The sequence below is a fragment of the Dinoponera quadriceps genome, unplaced genomic scaffold (genome assembly GCF_001313825.1).
Source record: "Dinoponera quadriceps isolate SergipeBrazil2010 unplaced genomic scaffold, ASM131382v1 scaffold71, whole genome shotgun sequence".
NCBI lineage: Eukaryota > Metazoa > Arthropoda > Insecta > Hymenoptera > Formicidae > Dinoponera > Dinoponera quadriceps.
Window position 1 is genome coordinate 1,005,890 of NW_014554274.1, and position 14,020 is coordinate 1,019,909.

The following is a 14,020-nucleotide window of genomic DNA, read 5'->3' on the forward strand; positions in this document are numbered from 1 at the left end:
AAACACCGCGTGCTGCATTGTTTTCGAAAGCAGCGGCGCCCTGTCGATAGCAGCGAGACAGACAGCCGCGCGCCGTCACGTCGATTCGTCGGAATACCTGGTGATCCCCCTCGAATAAATCACGGACGGCATAATTAATCGAGCCGATTGTCTGTCACTGAGCGATATCGCTGAACAATCCGGTTTATTGGCCGAATGGTAATGTCCGCGATAAACACCGTCGTTGATTTAAGTATGGCGTCCGCTAATGTCCGCGGTATACGCGAGATACACCGTCCGGATGAAACCGGCTTCGAAAACACCGTCGAAGATCGTCGACGTCGGCGACGAGTCCGTCGAGTTTCACGCGAGAACGGCGAATTTCGAAAAGCTGAAATTGCCCGTGGATGAGAAGGAGGAAAAAGGAGGGAAGAGAATGAGAGAGAGGGGGGGAACTTTTCCCGGCGTTTCAACCCTATTCCCCCGTTCGTTCTTTCGATGCGCTTCATCGACCCGGCGGTAGTCGGGTTCTCGGTAGCATAGGTCGCGGTCGATTGATTAGTAGGATTTCAATTAACCTCGTGGGCAACGAAAAAGCCGGGCGAAACCTCGCGCGTTAGAGGACGACGAGGGAAGCCGTAATTCGGGAGCCAAACTTCTAAATGCGGCTCGGTTTGCAAAACCGTCGTGGACTCTTATTGAACGGCTGCTGCAATTGAACTCGGGATCGCCGATCTCCGCTCTCACCCTCCCCCGTCCTCTCCTCTTTAATCTCTATCACGTTTGTTTGCGAATTCGCCGGAACTCCGGCCTTCGTTTATCGCGGCCCCCTTTCACTCCATATGTACGAGAAGTAATGATAAAGTCAATAAAGTGCACACGCACTCGTCAATATTTATTCGCGTCGGAATTCCACGTGCGCTTCTTCTAACGAAATTTATATTGTTTACCGAACCTTGTCCTTCTCTCTCTCTCTCTCTCTCTATCCTGTCACATTTTTCTTCCTTTTCTCCTTCTCAACCGTTCCGCCGTCGCCCTTTTCACTCCTTCCCCGCGCCTCGGATAAAGGAAAGATTTGAAGCAGAAGTCGAGTTGACGGTTTGAGGAAGGTCCCCATTTCCCGCCTTTCCCATTATGGATTCCCCGCGATACGCTTCCCCGCTTGGCCGCACACGAAAGCTGAAACTTTCGCTTAATGACAGAAGTTTTATTGCCGGCCATCGTTCAACCCGCCGACATGCCAGAAGCGAACGCCGGCGAGTCGCGACGCATCGCGAGTACGGTCTCTCCGTCGTTCTCACCCAACTTCCGGCCGCGATTGCGGTCGGAATTTGGAAATACCGATTTCCATACCTGGCCCGGGAGCGACCGCCAAATTGCCGATCGCCGGCTATCTCGAAGTAACTCGCCTCCTTTTATTTCCGCCGCGAATAAATCCGAGAGAGGTGCGTTGTTTATAGCTGGGAAACGACAGGAATTGCGGCACGTTGCGCGGGATCGTGTTGCGTCGGATTTTTAAATTTTCATCCGCGAGATAACGCGCTCGCTTATCCTTTAAATCTTCATTCGGACAGCATCACGGCCGGCGCTATCAAACGGCTCTTGATCGAGCATCAGATTCCGTATCGTTTGCAAAGTTTGCATCTCTTATCGTCTCGCTCTATCTCTCTTTCTCTCTCTCTATCTATCTATCTCTCTCTCTCTCTCTGTCTGCCCCCCTTTCCCTCTTTACCTATCTCGCTCGCTGTGCGCCGCTTTATATCTCGCGGGAACGGCCTTCACATTTTGGAAAGCGCTGCGTTAAATAATGCATTCGTTGAAAGGGAGCAGGATGCTTCGGGCGCTTTGCAGCGGGAAATTACCCATATGGAGAATTTCTGAAAAGTAGCGGGGGATCCGCAGCACGAACGATAAACACGAACGGAGCTCCATCCCCGGCGTGTCTAAGCGCATATGCGAAGATAGTGCAATTTTACTGCAGATGCTCGCGGTTGTAATAGCTGCAGGACCGCCGGCGTGTGCATCGCGCTGATCCAGCCCGGTTTTACGATAATTACATAGACAAAACGTGCCGATACACGACGCGAGATACGACGTGCGAACGCGCCTTTTTTTTATTTAAAGCTCCGGGGGCTTTTTCGTTCGGTCATCGGAAACCTCTCTTCTTGATAAAACGTACCCTCGTCGCAGAATTCCGGGAGCGCGATCATTTCGGGAAGTATTTCCGCGCAAAACCGCGCGAGCGCGGGTGCTTCGGTCGGGAATGGATACAGCGGAAAAAAATAGGAAGGACATTGCGAAAAAAAAGCTGCACGCATATCTGAATATGCGCAACGATATTATTGTGCTCGGGTCCCCCTCTCTCTCTCTCTCTCTCTCTCTCTGTATTTTCCTCGTCGCGAGAAAAAAACTCAACGGAGTGTGTCGAAATAATCGAGCGGCGAAGATGGCCGCGAGGAAATTTACAACGGGTCACGTCTCGCTGAAATTGGCGCGGATATTCGAGGATAGAAAGGAATTCCGTGGAGTCTTTAGAGCGTTCATTTTCGCCGTCGCGATTGAACTTTATCGGCCAACTGCCGTTCGTGATCGCGATAACGCGGGTTTCCGACCGGCGGATGCGCGGCTCCAATATGACCAGTTCTCGGGGAAACAATGGACGCGTCGAAGAGGTTGTTCTCCGTCGATTATTTAAATGACAGGATCGTCAGGCGATCGCCGCCGGCGATTGAAATCGAGTGGCGCGAAAGTAGTTAGTCGATCAGCCGTTCTTATTATAAAATTGCGCGGGCGGAGGGGAGAGGAAGCAATCTCGTGGAAGTACTCACCTTTAACCGCATTCAGCTTATTCCCGACCATCTGTTTCGCCACGAATGCAGCCATCTTGGTACTTTGTGGTTATCGCACCGCTATCAAAGTCGCAGGAACCTGAAAAAGGAAAATCGGAGCTATCACTTCGCATCTTTCCGCGACGAGGAATGACATGAAGAAAACGAAAAGCGGAGACCGGAGAGGTCCCGCGCGCGCCCGGTTTGGTTTTCCGCGGAAATTCGGCGATATTACTGCACTTCCGGGAAATCGCGGCTCTCAGCTTTCGAACTTTCTATTTCTCCCGACGGTCGTTCTCCCGAAACAAATTTTACGGTACGCGGATAAACGCTTCGCGCATGATACTTTCCTGTATTTATTTCCTTTTTTCTTTCGCGGGACATGTCTGAAATTTTTCCCGTCTCTCTCTCTCTCTCTCTCTCTCTCTCTCTCTCTCTCGCTGAATTTGCCCATCTTGTGTCTCTTCCGCGGCTGCTCTTTATATTTATATAACATTTTCTACGAAAATTTTGCGCGATATTCAATACTCCCCGTGCAATTGACTTAACTTTCTCAAACGAGATCTTTACGAAGTAATAAAACTTTATCTCATATCATATATCCGCGGAATTATAGATCCTGGTTATAGCCGGCTTTTATTGTCGTGTAAAAAATTATGTTCGTTCCAGCCTGCAGACACGTATATGTGTGCGTTTAAACACGTTTTATGATACTTTTATCTTAATTATCATTTATCACCGATTTTTTGAAATTTCTCGGAGAAAATCGTATTACGCTTCTCGTTCTCGATCGTTTAGTTTACACAGTTTACGCAGTAAAAAATTTAGTATCAAATTTAACGCATTTCATATATCCCAAACGGTCTACCCAAATTCATATTTTTTTTTGTTAATTTAACACAAGGTGAATATATTGAAAAGTAACACAAATATCACGCCAAAAATGAGCATAGAATATATGTAATACTTTGATATTATTTGGAAGCAAATTGACATATAGTAACATTTACACAAGTTGAATATCGTCTCAACACAAAATATATATTGAGATGATATCAACACAATATGTTAAATTAACGCACGGTTACAATCATAGTTATATATTTTTATGTTAGGAATTTAACGCGAAAAATTTCGAACAAGGACCGATTTTAGCACACGTACAGAATGTTTGTCACTGTATGTGCATTTTGATCGAGCGCCTCTGTTAAACCTTAAATTCGCGGGAATATCCTCTATTGAAATCATCGAAAGTACGTGACGGTTACGAAGAATGTAACAGCTTTCTTCGTCGTATATATACGTTGTCGTCTCGCCATCTCTCCTTGTCTTCAGCGTAGAAATGAAATACGTTTCCCGAGGGACGTTTCCCGTCGGCCTTGATGCGCCGACGATGAAAGTATTTTAATCTTACGCTATACACGCACACACGTCATCTATGTCAGAACGGCCGGAGGCAGCCGAACGTGACCGCCTTCCCGCCTCGCTATATATTATATAATATTCCATAGAAAAAATTTGACAGTTAATAAAACGGCGCGTCGCGGTAATTGAATCGCGAGTACGCGCACCCGCGCGTAATTTTAACTTTATAATACACACACCTGCACACAGGCACAATGTGCAATCAACATGAGCATTACAAAGTGCAAGCCGCGGTAATGGCCGAAGGAAGCGAATCGGTCGGTCAGGCGATGAAAGAAGGGATCAATATAGAAGAGAAATATACAGGGTAGACAAGAGAATGGGGAACGAACGAGGGGTGGAAGAGTGCTGGAGCCTGAAGACGACGCCAGTGAAACGGCGTCGAGACGTCTCGGCGCCTCTGCTCCCTAACCCCCGCCGACCTCTGTGATTTTCCAACAACACGCGACAATTTATCCCCCAACAATGAGCGAGATAGAGTTGCTACTCATGCACGCCGCTGTTTTTCCGCCCCCGTGGCGTAACGTAACACGCCGGTGCTTCGTGACAACGGTTGTTTTCCGTTCAGAAAAATCTCTCTCGGTCGATCATCAGTCGCGCATCCCGCTGTGCTTATCACCGTGTCTCTTCTCAATAAAATTGTCCCGGCTTTGTTTCAACGTTGTGTCATGTTTATGCCAACACGGCGTTGTGGTCATCTTTTTAGCTCATTCGACGGTAAGCTAGCCTTCTCTCTCCCTTTCTCTCTCTCTTCCGAAGCATTATAATTCTCGTCTCGGTTTTGAAGCGAATACGGCTCCGCTATTAAATCGAGACACCTTCGAGGTCGTTGCGAGCGACCGGGAAGCGTGGAAAACCACGGATGAAATCCGATCTCCGGCGAGAGAGAGAGAGAGAGAGAGAGAGAGTCCGGTGAAGTCTGGTCGCCGCGTCCTACGCGATCCGTACGCGGCGAGAAGTGCAGGAAAGGGTTGGAGAGCAGCGGGCTCAGAGGCGCAGACTGGGCGCGCGAGCGAGATTCTCATCCTTCGGGGCTTCAAAGGAACGCCGTGTAATTTCGTACGACGCGCCCGAAAGTCCGCATCGTCGAGGATTGGAGTGGAAGCCTGCTCAAGTATCTCTCGTCTTAGAGAGCGAGAGAGCGAAAGCCAGAGACTGAGTGAGGGAGACGGAAGTGTGGAGGAGGGTCACGTGTGTGCTTCTGGCTTAGAGAGAAGCGCTTGGCTCGTTAGGGCCGACAGCCCGGTGGACGGACGGAGAGCCCGATGCGATCTCTCTCGATCCGTCGCTCTGATTTGTTTAATGAAAGCGACAGACGGAATTTTCGACTCGGCCGGAGCTTCCAGCCGGCTTCCTCGGCCGCAGCCGGCCGAACGAAGCGACGGGAATTATGATTTGATGGATGCTCGGGATTGCGATTGCGCGCATTACACGGGGAACGCAGTCTGTATTCCCGTTCTCGTAGGATCTTGATTGTGCGACTTAATGTAACGAAGGAGCGACTCGCGAATCTCGGGCGCGCGCGCGCGCGCGCATATTCCATCCCCGGCGAGATCCGGAAAGATTGAGAGCTTAATTACGACGCGCTCGATTCATCAGGCTTGACATCGCCAGCTAATTCGACACGTATAAATACTCGCGCGCCTCGATACTCGATCAAATTACGTCGCGTCATCCCGTAAATAAGAAGTCATGTAGAGGCCGTCCCGTCTGTCGCGGCGCGATCGATCGTTCCGTCACGGGCGATCCGTTGTCGGATCGGTTGTCGGCGGCGTTGTTGCTGCTGTTGCTACCGCTGTCAACGTCGCTTCCCGCCGAGGGCTGCTTGGATTCTTCATCTTGTCGTCGGGACGATCCGAGGATAGATATTAACCCCCTCGGACACCGCTAAAGTGAATACCGCGCGATAACCTTTGAACCGGGGCTTAAAATTCTTTAACGCCCCGATTTAGCCCTCCCTCAGGGAAGTAGGGCGAGGCCGATAAGGGCCGGAGGAAACTCGTTTCGAAATTTTGGTGACGCGTCTCCGAATTGTAGCGCGATCGAACAAAGTTACATAACACCGTCACCTTTGACCTTCTTCTTCGCTCGGAGGAATCTCGCGTGTAATCGCATCCGGCGAGCGATAATGGGGGAGGGGAGGGAAGGTGAAGGGAAAAAACTCGTTCAATTTGCGGGAAAAGTACACACCGGTATTACAAGCTCTCGCCGGCGCGGACGAAGCGCGCGCGGAAACCATTTCTATTCCGTCATATTAACAAGGGAAGCGGCGTTGCGGCTGCTTGCAAATGTCATTTCTGAGAATGCGCGAGATGTTAGTCAAAACCGGTAACACGGGTAGAACAGGTGGGAAAGGGCGTACACACGGGGCCGTGTGTGAGTGTTTTATCGGTGTGAGAGCACGCCGGATACGTTTATATTTACTCGTCGTGTTCGCCGCTCTCGCGCACACCGCATCGCGGGAGAGCGCATTTCTTATTAACGCTGTTCATCCTGTCACCAGGATGCCGGAATTTCCGAGACGGGCGCATCCATGCATCTTACGCAGCCGGGGCTGCAACGAAAAACCCGCTTGCGTCATTCACTGTCGAATTTTCAATTCTGCCCGCCGCGACCTCGTCTTTTTTCCCCCGGCTTCGCCGAACTCTCTTGCTTTCCTCGCGCGCAACCTGCCCTTCCGTGTTTCGCGTTCCTTTCCGTTAAAAAGAGGAATTAAATTCCTCCCGAGCTCGAGCGCCACCGAGATCCGAAAAAATCAAGTGGAGTTTACGCGCAACTTTGCTTGCACATCGACAACGTCAGCATACAATCGACTTCTCTCTCTCTCTCTCTCTCTCTCCTTCCCTCACTCTTTCTCACCTAGATTGCGATGGAAGCGATTGTATGTACCAAGAAAAAAGTCAGGTAAAAAGAACCGAGTCTAAAGACTGTGCATATTTTGTTGCGCAAACTGCAATCGAGTCAAGTTGAGCAAAAATCCAATAGGATCAACAGTCTTATGTAAAAATATTAATTGCAAAATCGAGTTAAGTGTGAAAGGTTAACGAAACCGAAAATATATATTTGCATATAATAATAATAATATTTCCTTCGGTCACTAATGATCTCAGAGTTTGAAAGTATCGAAGACGCAATGTTGAGGTCGACCAAAAGACGCAGCATCAGCGGTACAGCTAGTTTTACTGCTTTATTGAAACGTACATAAATGAATAATAATCAATAAGTAAATGAGACGACGCAAACATATATAAAACATCTGCATAGTAACGACGCAAAATATATGTTGAGCAAATTACAATATATGAATAATCAGTCGTCTAATATTGAATTAACAAATAGTAAGCAGTAATTCAACCGATCGATACGATGTATCTTGACGCAGCAGAAGCAACGGAAGAAGCTGTCAAGAAAATCAGTTAACTGCATCTCATGGGGAAGAGAATTATAATATTTAAGCGCACAATATGAGAACGCGGCACGATACTTGTTTGTTCTGTAACGAATTGACAATAAACCTTGGAGGCGTGTGTCGCATAATTCATCACCATGGTATTCAACATTACGGTGAAGAAGATTGTCAAGATACTCTGCATATAATATTGATGATGCACAAACCGTTGATATATTTTGAGCCGGTCATATCGCTGATACGTGGGCGATATGCGTTCATATTGTGATGATGCAAAACTAAATTTCAAGCGTTTGATTTATACTGCGTACGACGTGGAGTTAAATTTCAAGCGCTTGATTTATACACGCAAAAACGAGGGAGATTAAAAAACACCGAAATTTCGCTGATGGAATTAGGAAAGTTAGCCCGCATACAACCCTGATATCGAGTCTGTTTAACAGTTCGTTTCGGGCTGTTCCGGCCGATCTCTTTTTTATAGAGTACGAAACCCGCTCGCAACACACAACAATACAGGCTGGCACGTTAAATCCCGCGCATTTGACAAGTCGTAATGGTCGTTGTGCGCAAAACAGAACGCGGCCCGAATGTAGTTGTCGAGTTGCGGCAAAGCGAACTCGCGTATTAACTCTGCGCTCTCGCAGTTTTCCAAAGTAAACGTATTCACCGATGCGGCGGTAATGCGGCGAACAGCCGAAAAATCTGGCGAAACTCTTGACCACCGCGAAACGAATGCGCCGCAATTAGCATAAATTTTCGAGCGGAATACCGACAGACAACTCAGTTTATTAATGAACGAAGAAGCGGAACAAACCGGCGCGCGTTTGAATAACCGCTCGAAAGAGAGAGACAGAGAGAGAGAAAGAGAGAAAGAGGGGGGGGGGGGGATTATTATCGCGTTTTCCGGTAAGATGCGGGGGACTTCGTAACGTCCTCGCGTTCACGCAATCTCGTGGGTTTTACGAGAGGACCTTTGAGAACGAGCCATTGTGACGCAAACGCCGCGTTATTGCGTCGGCGTGAATTCGGGCGTATTCGGGAATCGAACAAAACAGAACGAAAGTAATCCGAAAACGCGACGCGCAGCGACCGCTAATGCAAATGTGAAAAGAGTGACGAGCGGTTCGCGACGATAATAAAATTTATCAGCCGGTGTTATCTGCACAATACGAGGCGAATCCGTCGGATTACAATTGCGCATTTGCGCGATATTAAAGCGGTTTTCCATCGATGATGCCTTTAGTACGTAGTCGCTCGTGCACAACGAGCGGGAATTCCAATTAAAAATTCGTTTCACTTCTGAAAGATACCTCCCGCAAAAATGTTGTGGACATGTGTTTATTTTAAGCGCGCGCGCATGTGCGAGACAGAGAGGCAGAGAGAGAGAGAGAGAGAAAGAGAGAAAAGGTATTGGCTTTCCGGGATGAGTCCCCTAAAGCGCATGAACATAAATACATTTTTCAAATTAATTATACAATGATAACATACATGCCTTACGTAGTTGCAAAAAGAAAGAGAAAACACACGGAAAAAATAATCTTAAATCAATGATGGATATTCTCATATCTAGGCAAGGATATTATAATCTTCTCAGAAGATTTTTACTCTTGATTTGATAGAATTTGTATTGATATAAATATTACTTGAACTCAATTCAGGACTAAAAATCTGCTAAAAATATTATAATATTATTATTTGTATATGCAAATATCTATCGGTTGATTTAAGACTATTTATTTCCCGTGTAATTATGTTTAAAACCTAAATAAGAATTACCGTTACGCACGTTTACGGAATATTGTATCAGGTATCAGCGGCAATATATCTGAACGATCCCTTACAGAGAGTTCCGTACGATATATTGGAACTGTTATGTAATGAAGGGATTCTCACGAGAGCTTTTTCTCATGCATCTCACGCGAAAAAGAGGGAGAAGAAGAAAGAGAGAGTGTATGTGTATCGACATTATTGCGAAATCTTAATATCGTTGTTCGCTCGTGTAACCATTCTGTCTCTTTCTCTCTCTCTCTCTCCCTCTTGTTCTCGTGAAAAGCCGGTGAATGTACTCCGAGGGTTATGTGTGTAGCAGTTGTGCATATATGCTCAATATTTTATAAACGGTGCAACCCTTTGGCCTGGCAAGCTTCTTTCGTAAGGCTGGTTATGTACCGAACACATAAATGTCGGTTGCTCTTATTGGCCGGAGTTCTGCGAAGGTTTCTTCGCTGCGAAAGCTCGGACGACGACGCTCGTGCCAATCGGTGGCCAACGACTGATGCGAGGGGCAAGACGAGAGGAAGAGACGTAGTTGCTACTACCAGCGCGCGTATTGATCTTTACTATTATTAGTCCGTCGACGGCCCCTATTAGAATTGTCAGAAACGTTACCGGCCGGCTGCTGGCTTCCACTACAGCCGTGTAGAGGTCAATTTGGTGTGACTATTAACGCGCTGTCGGAGCCTCCTGTTTGTCGAATACAATTCGGGCCGCGCGAAGAGAGAACGGGTTTACTCTTACACTCTCACTTTAATTACACTTTCCGACTTCGACGAGCAGTTTACAGTGGTTGCCTCGAATAGTCATCTCGGCTTGGCTCCAGTGTTCTCCGAAGATTAAAGATTTACCCCCGCGGAATGAATATTCCCCAACATTTTCTCTCCCTCTCTCTCTCTCTCTCTCCTTCTCTCGTCCTCCCTCTCTTATCCTCTCGGCCGAGGATGTCGTATTTAACAAGGAATTAAGGGCGAGGTTATTGCATCGTCGCGGAGGCCGTTACAAATTAGTTAGTGCGTCGTAATCGCGAAATTTCGCGATTAAGCCTCGCGAGTTCGACCTTGACGAGTCACGACCCAGTGACTTTCGGCGCGAGAGGGGGGGGGGGGNAGTTTTACGATTGTAAGGCCCGCGATCGGCGGTGTAAACGGGAGTCTTTACTGTGGCATCATCTGCCGCGACTGTAAACCTCCCCTGACATTTTGGACGGCAAGGATTATTGCAGACGCGACGCAATCAAAGTTGCGCAGGAAAGGCTAATTCCGCCGGGAGCCGGCGGGTTATTCCTTCCCCATTCTCTCTTGCTCTGTCTATCTTCCGGTGAGGCATTGTGGGGCTTTAATCAGACTGTATAAGACGACATGCTCCATATAAGAAGCGGCTAAAGCAGGTCACTCGCATCTGGCGCGCGCATGACGAATCAAAACCTCTCTCTCTCTCTCTCTCTCTCTTTCTCGGCGAGCGAGTAACGCGGGATTCCAGCAGCGCGTTATTTGAATGGATCTCCGTGAAAAAAGGCACGAACGTGAACGCACGCAGCCGGACGGGCGGGCGAGAAGGAAAAGAATGCGAAAGACACGGGATATAGAGCTGGATAAAAGGAAACTTTCCGGCAAACGATTTCGTAACGGAATTCCACTCGACGCGCTGAAGGGGGACAACCATTGAAAGCCGAAGAAACTAGGGCGAGGTGTAAGTAAACGAGGAATGTTGCCGGCGCGTATTCTTACGCGAGACATCTTTACCACATGGCAATTTCGCCAGCTAGAGATATCTCTATGTACGACACCGAATATTCGATGAAATACGCTCGGATGTGTTAGAGTGCGCAAATATTTATCGCGCACATCGCCGTCGTCGTCGGACCGGATTTATTCGTCGCCGTGTAGGTTTGTGTGTTCTGGGATTAGCGTTTCGTTAGAACGAAAGTTTCAACGATCGCTCGGCGTTCTAGCCAAATTTCTTTGCTTTAACCCTCTCGCCACGGTTGATCTGTGCCCGCCGCTTCGACGCTGCTCGCAGGAACACTGTGTAATTTATAGTATACGCCATGCTGATATAAAATAACAGCTAATAAATTGAGAGATAAATTGAAATTCGTTATTTGCAAGTTATCATTCGATTGATTTATTATTTGCGATATCAAAGCAAGTGAACAAATTACTGCGTAACAACGACGGGCGACCCATTGGCCCTTGAGGGGATGCCGGAATGGCTGCCAAGCGCCGACAGGAGTGCCGGTAATAAAGTTACTGGTAACATTACATTACAACGTTATCGATGTCATTAGACATATGACATGTATGTTTATGCACGAAGAACGGAAAACGAGAACGTTTGATAGTCAGTCTTTATCCGATTAAGCTTCTCGCTGTTACGATCCGGTATTACGCCCGTATGAGCAATATATTAGTGTATATAATATGTGTGCACACATATTAACATGTTGTCAAACAAAAAAAGTAGCAGCCACTTTAATGGTAGATCTCGAAACTATATAATGCTCTTTTTCAATTTATTATTTATATATCGGTAATTTCGCACACATTAGTTGCTTTCCAGCAAAAGACACAAATTGACACAAGTCTAGTTACATCATCATTTGCCTTTATCTCCCATTTGGTAAAGAAGAGGATAATAGATGATATAATTAAACTTGCGCCGACTTATGTCTCTCTTGTTGGAAAGCAACTGACACACAATCGACACATGATTCGCAGGCGTAAGATTTGTTTAAACTAAACTTCTAGGCTTAATCTTAACAGTTGAATAGTATTTTACCGTGCAGTTTGTACTGGTTCTCCTTTGTTCGCATAACCTGCAGAACTTTTGTACGAGGCAACTATTATCTTCGGTTGACTCTAGATGTCATGTTGAAGTGAGAACGAGCCTCTTGAAAATTTTTTTCTTCGTTTTCGATATAAAATCTACCAGCGTGGGCTACATTCGCGTATATGTTATCATCATACGGAAGAATTTATGATTCTATGTGATCAGAAACAAGCATGTTAAAAAATTCCGGTGAAACGGGCACTCCAACGTTCCTTTAATGAACGTTACCGAGGAGAGCCGTTAAAGTGGCATTTCATTCTAAAAAAAAAATCGTTAATTGGGAAACCATTATAATAGTGGCTCTCGTAGTAGTGTAGTAGTAGTAGTAGAGAGAGAGAGAGAGAGAGAGAGAGAGAGCGAAAGAAGAAATCAGAAGGACGAATGAGGCGACGACCGAGTGATGCGAAGAAATCGCTCGCGATTTAGCTCGGTCGAACTGTATCCGTCCTAAGCACGGGTTAAATTTCCAGCGAAATCCGCGCGGATAACGGTATGCGTTGGAAGAAAGCAGAGGGATCTTAATCTTCATTACCCGGCGAGGCTACCTACCGAAGGAGGGAGGATAGAACGGGACGGTCGGCGGGGGCCGGCTTGAAGGGGAGGTAGAGAGATACAAGATAGCAGTAGCATCGTTAGTCACTATGGGGTAGGAGGGGGTAGGGGAGGGTGACGGAGAGTTAAGAAGCTACTACGCGAAACGCCGAAGCGCGTCGGTTGCGCGATGCAACGAAGGGGAGGCTAAATCTTTCACCCTTAATGGGGATAAGCAGCGAGGCGGCGATAAATTATTTTAGCGACTCTATCGCGGAATCGGTCGGCCGCGGATGATTAAGCAAACGCTTAATGACGCGCGAAAGAAGATAACCCTTTCGCGTTTCAACGAGCCGGCTGAAAGTCGTCGTCGTTGTCATTTGCGATCGAACGTCGTGCCGCGTGAAAGAGGTCCTTCTCGTTTCTACCGTTGAAAATTGCCCCTCAAATTAGACCCGAACATCTCCGACTTGCTTCTGATTCGCCCGCTTTCTTATGTGACCGAACATGGCGGAAACGAGGATCAATCGTCAATCGGGAGACTCTATCTGGAACAAATCTTCATTCGGAAAAGAAATCGCACCTGACACTAATTACACGTAACAGTACTTTCTTAACGAAATATTCTCCTAACGAAACACTTCCAGGAAATAACATTGCACTAATGAAGCTTCCTTGCGGAGGTTATCTGGGGTTATTGACACCCTTCGTACGTAAAACATTTCCAGTGACCAGACGTTATTTTTGATCAGAAACCCGGAGGTGTCCAGACTCCAGCCTGGAGAGCCGTACTCTATTGCGGCGTACTTTCGCGCGCCGATTTTACTTGGCGCGAATTTCGCGTCAACGACCGGGGCGATTAATTAACAAACGCGCGCCCGCACACACCGCTGAGAATCGAAACGACGCGCGCCCGGCGTTTCTGCTTCGGCGGAATGCTTCAGCGTGAAATACGGAACGTGGTGGTGAAGTATTCATTCGCCGATGACCCCTCGATACTTTTCCGTCGGGCGAACTTTCGGCGGCCGCCGAAGCGTAACGAGGACGGATCCGGCGGTAACCGACCGACCCCCTGCTCGTCCGAGGATATCGGGACGTTAAGAGTCGGTACTTCGCGAAGTAATAAGACGGACGCTTGGCAGGCGAGACCTGACTACACGGCGGTTTCTTCAATTCCCGGGGGATATCGATTAGGGAGCAGGAGATAACGAAGCTCGTAGTAGCTCGTGGCAACGGTTCGCGC

The 14,020-nt window shown here is 47.6% G+C and overlaps 1 protein-coding gene across 1 annotated transcript in view; it reads right to left on the reverse strand.

Annotated features, from left to right (window-relative positions):
• The window catches only part of LOC106741341 (complexin), a 131,298-nt gene that overhangs the window by 90,204 nt on the left and 27,074 nt on the right, over nucleotides 1-14,020 (reverse strand). Inside the window, exon 2 of the mRNA XM_014613212.1 lies at nucleotides 2,808-2,907. Within this exon, the coding sequence (XP_014468698.1) occupies nucleotides 2,808-2,862 (55 nt within the window). The 5' untranslated portion in view covers nucleotides 2,863-2,907. The remainder of the gene's footprint in view (nucleotides 1-2,807; nucleotides 2,908-14,020) is intronic.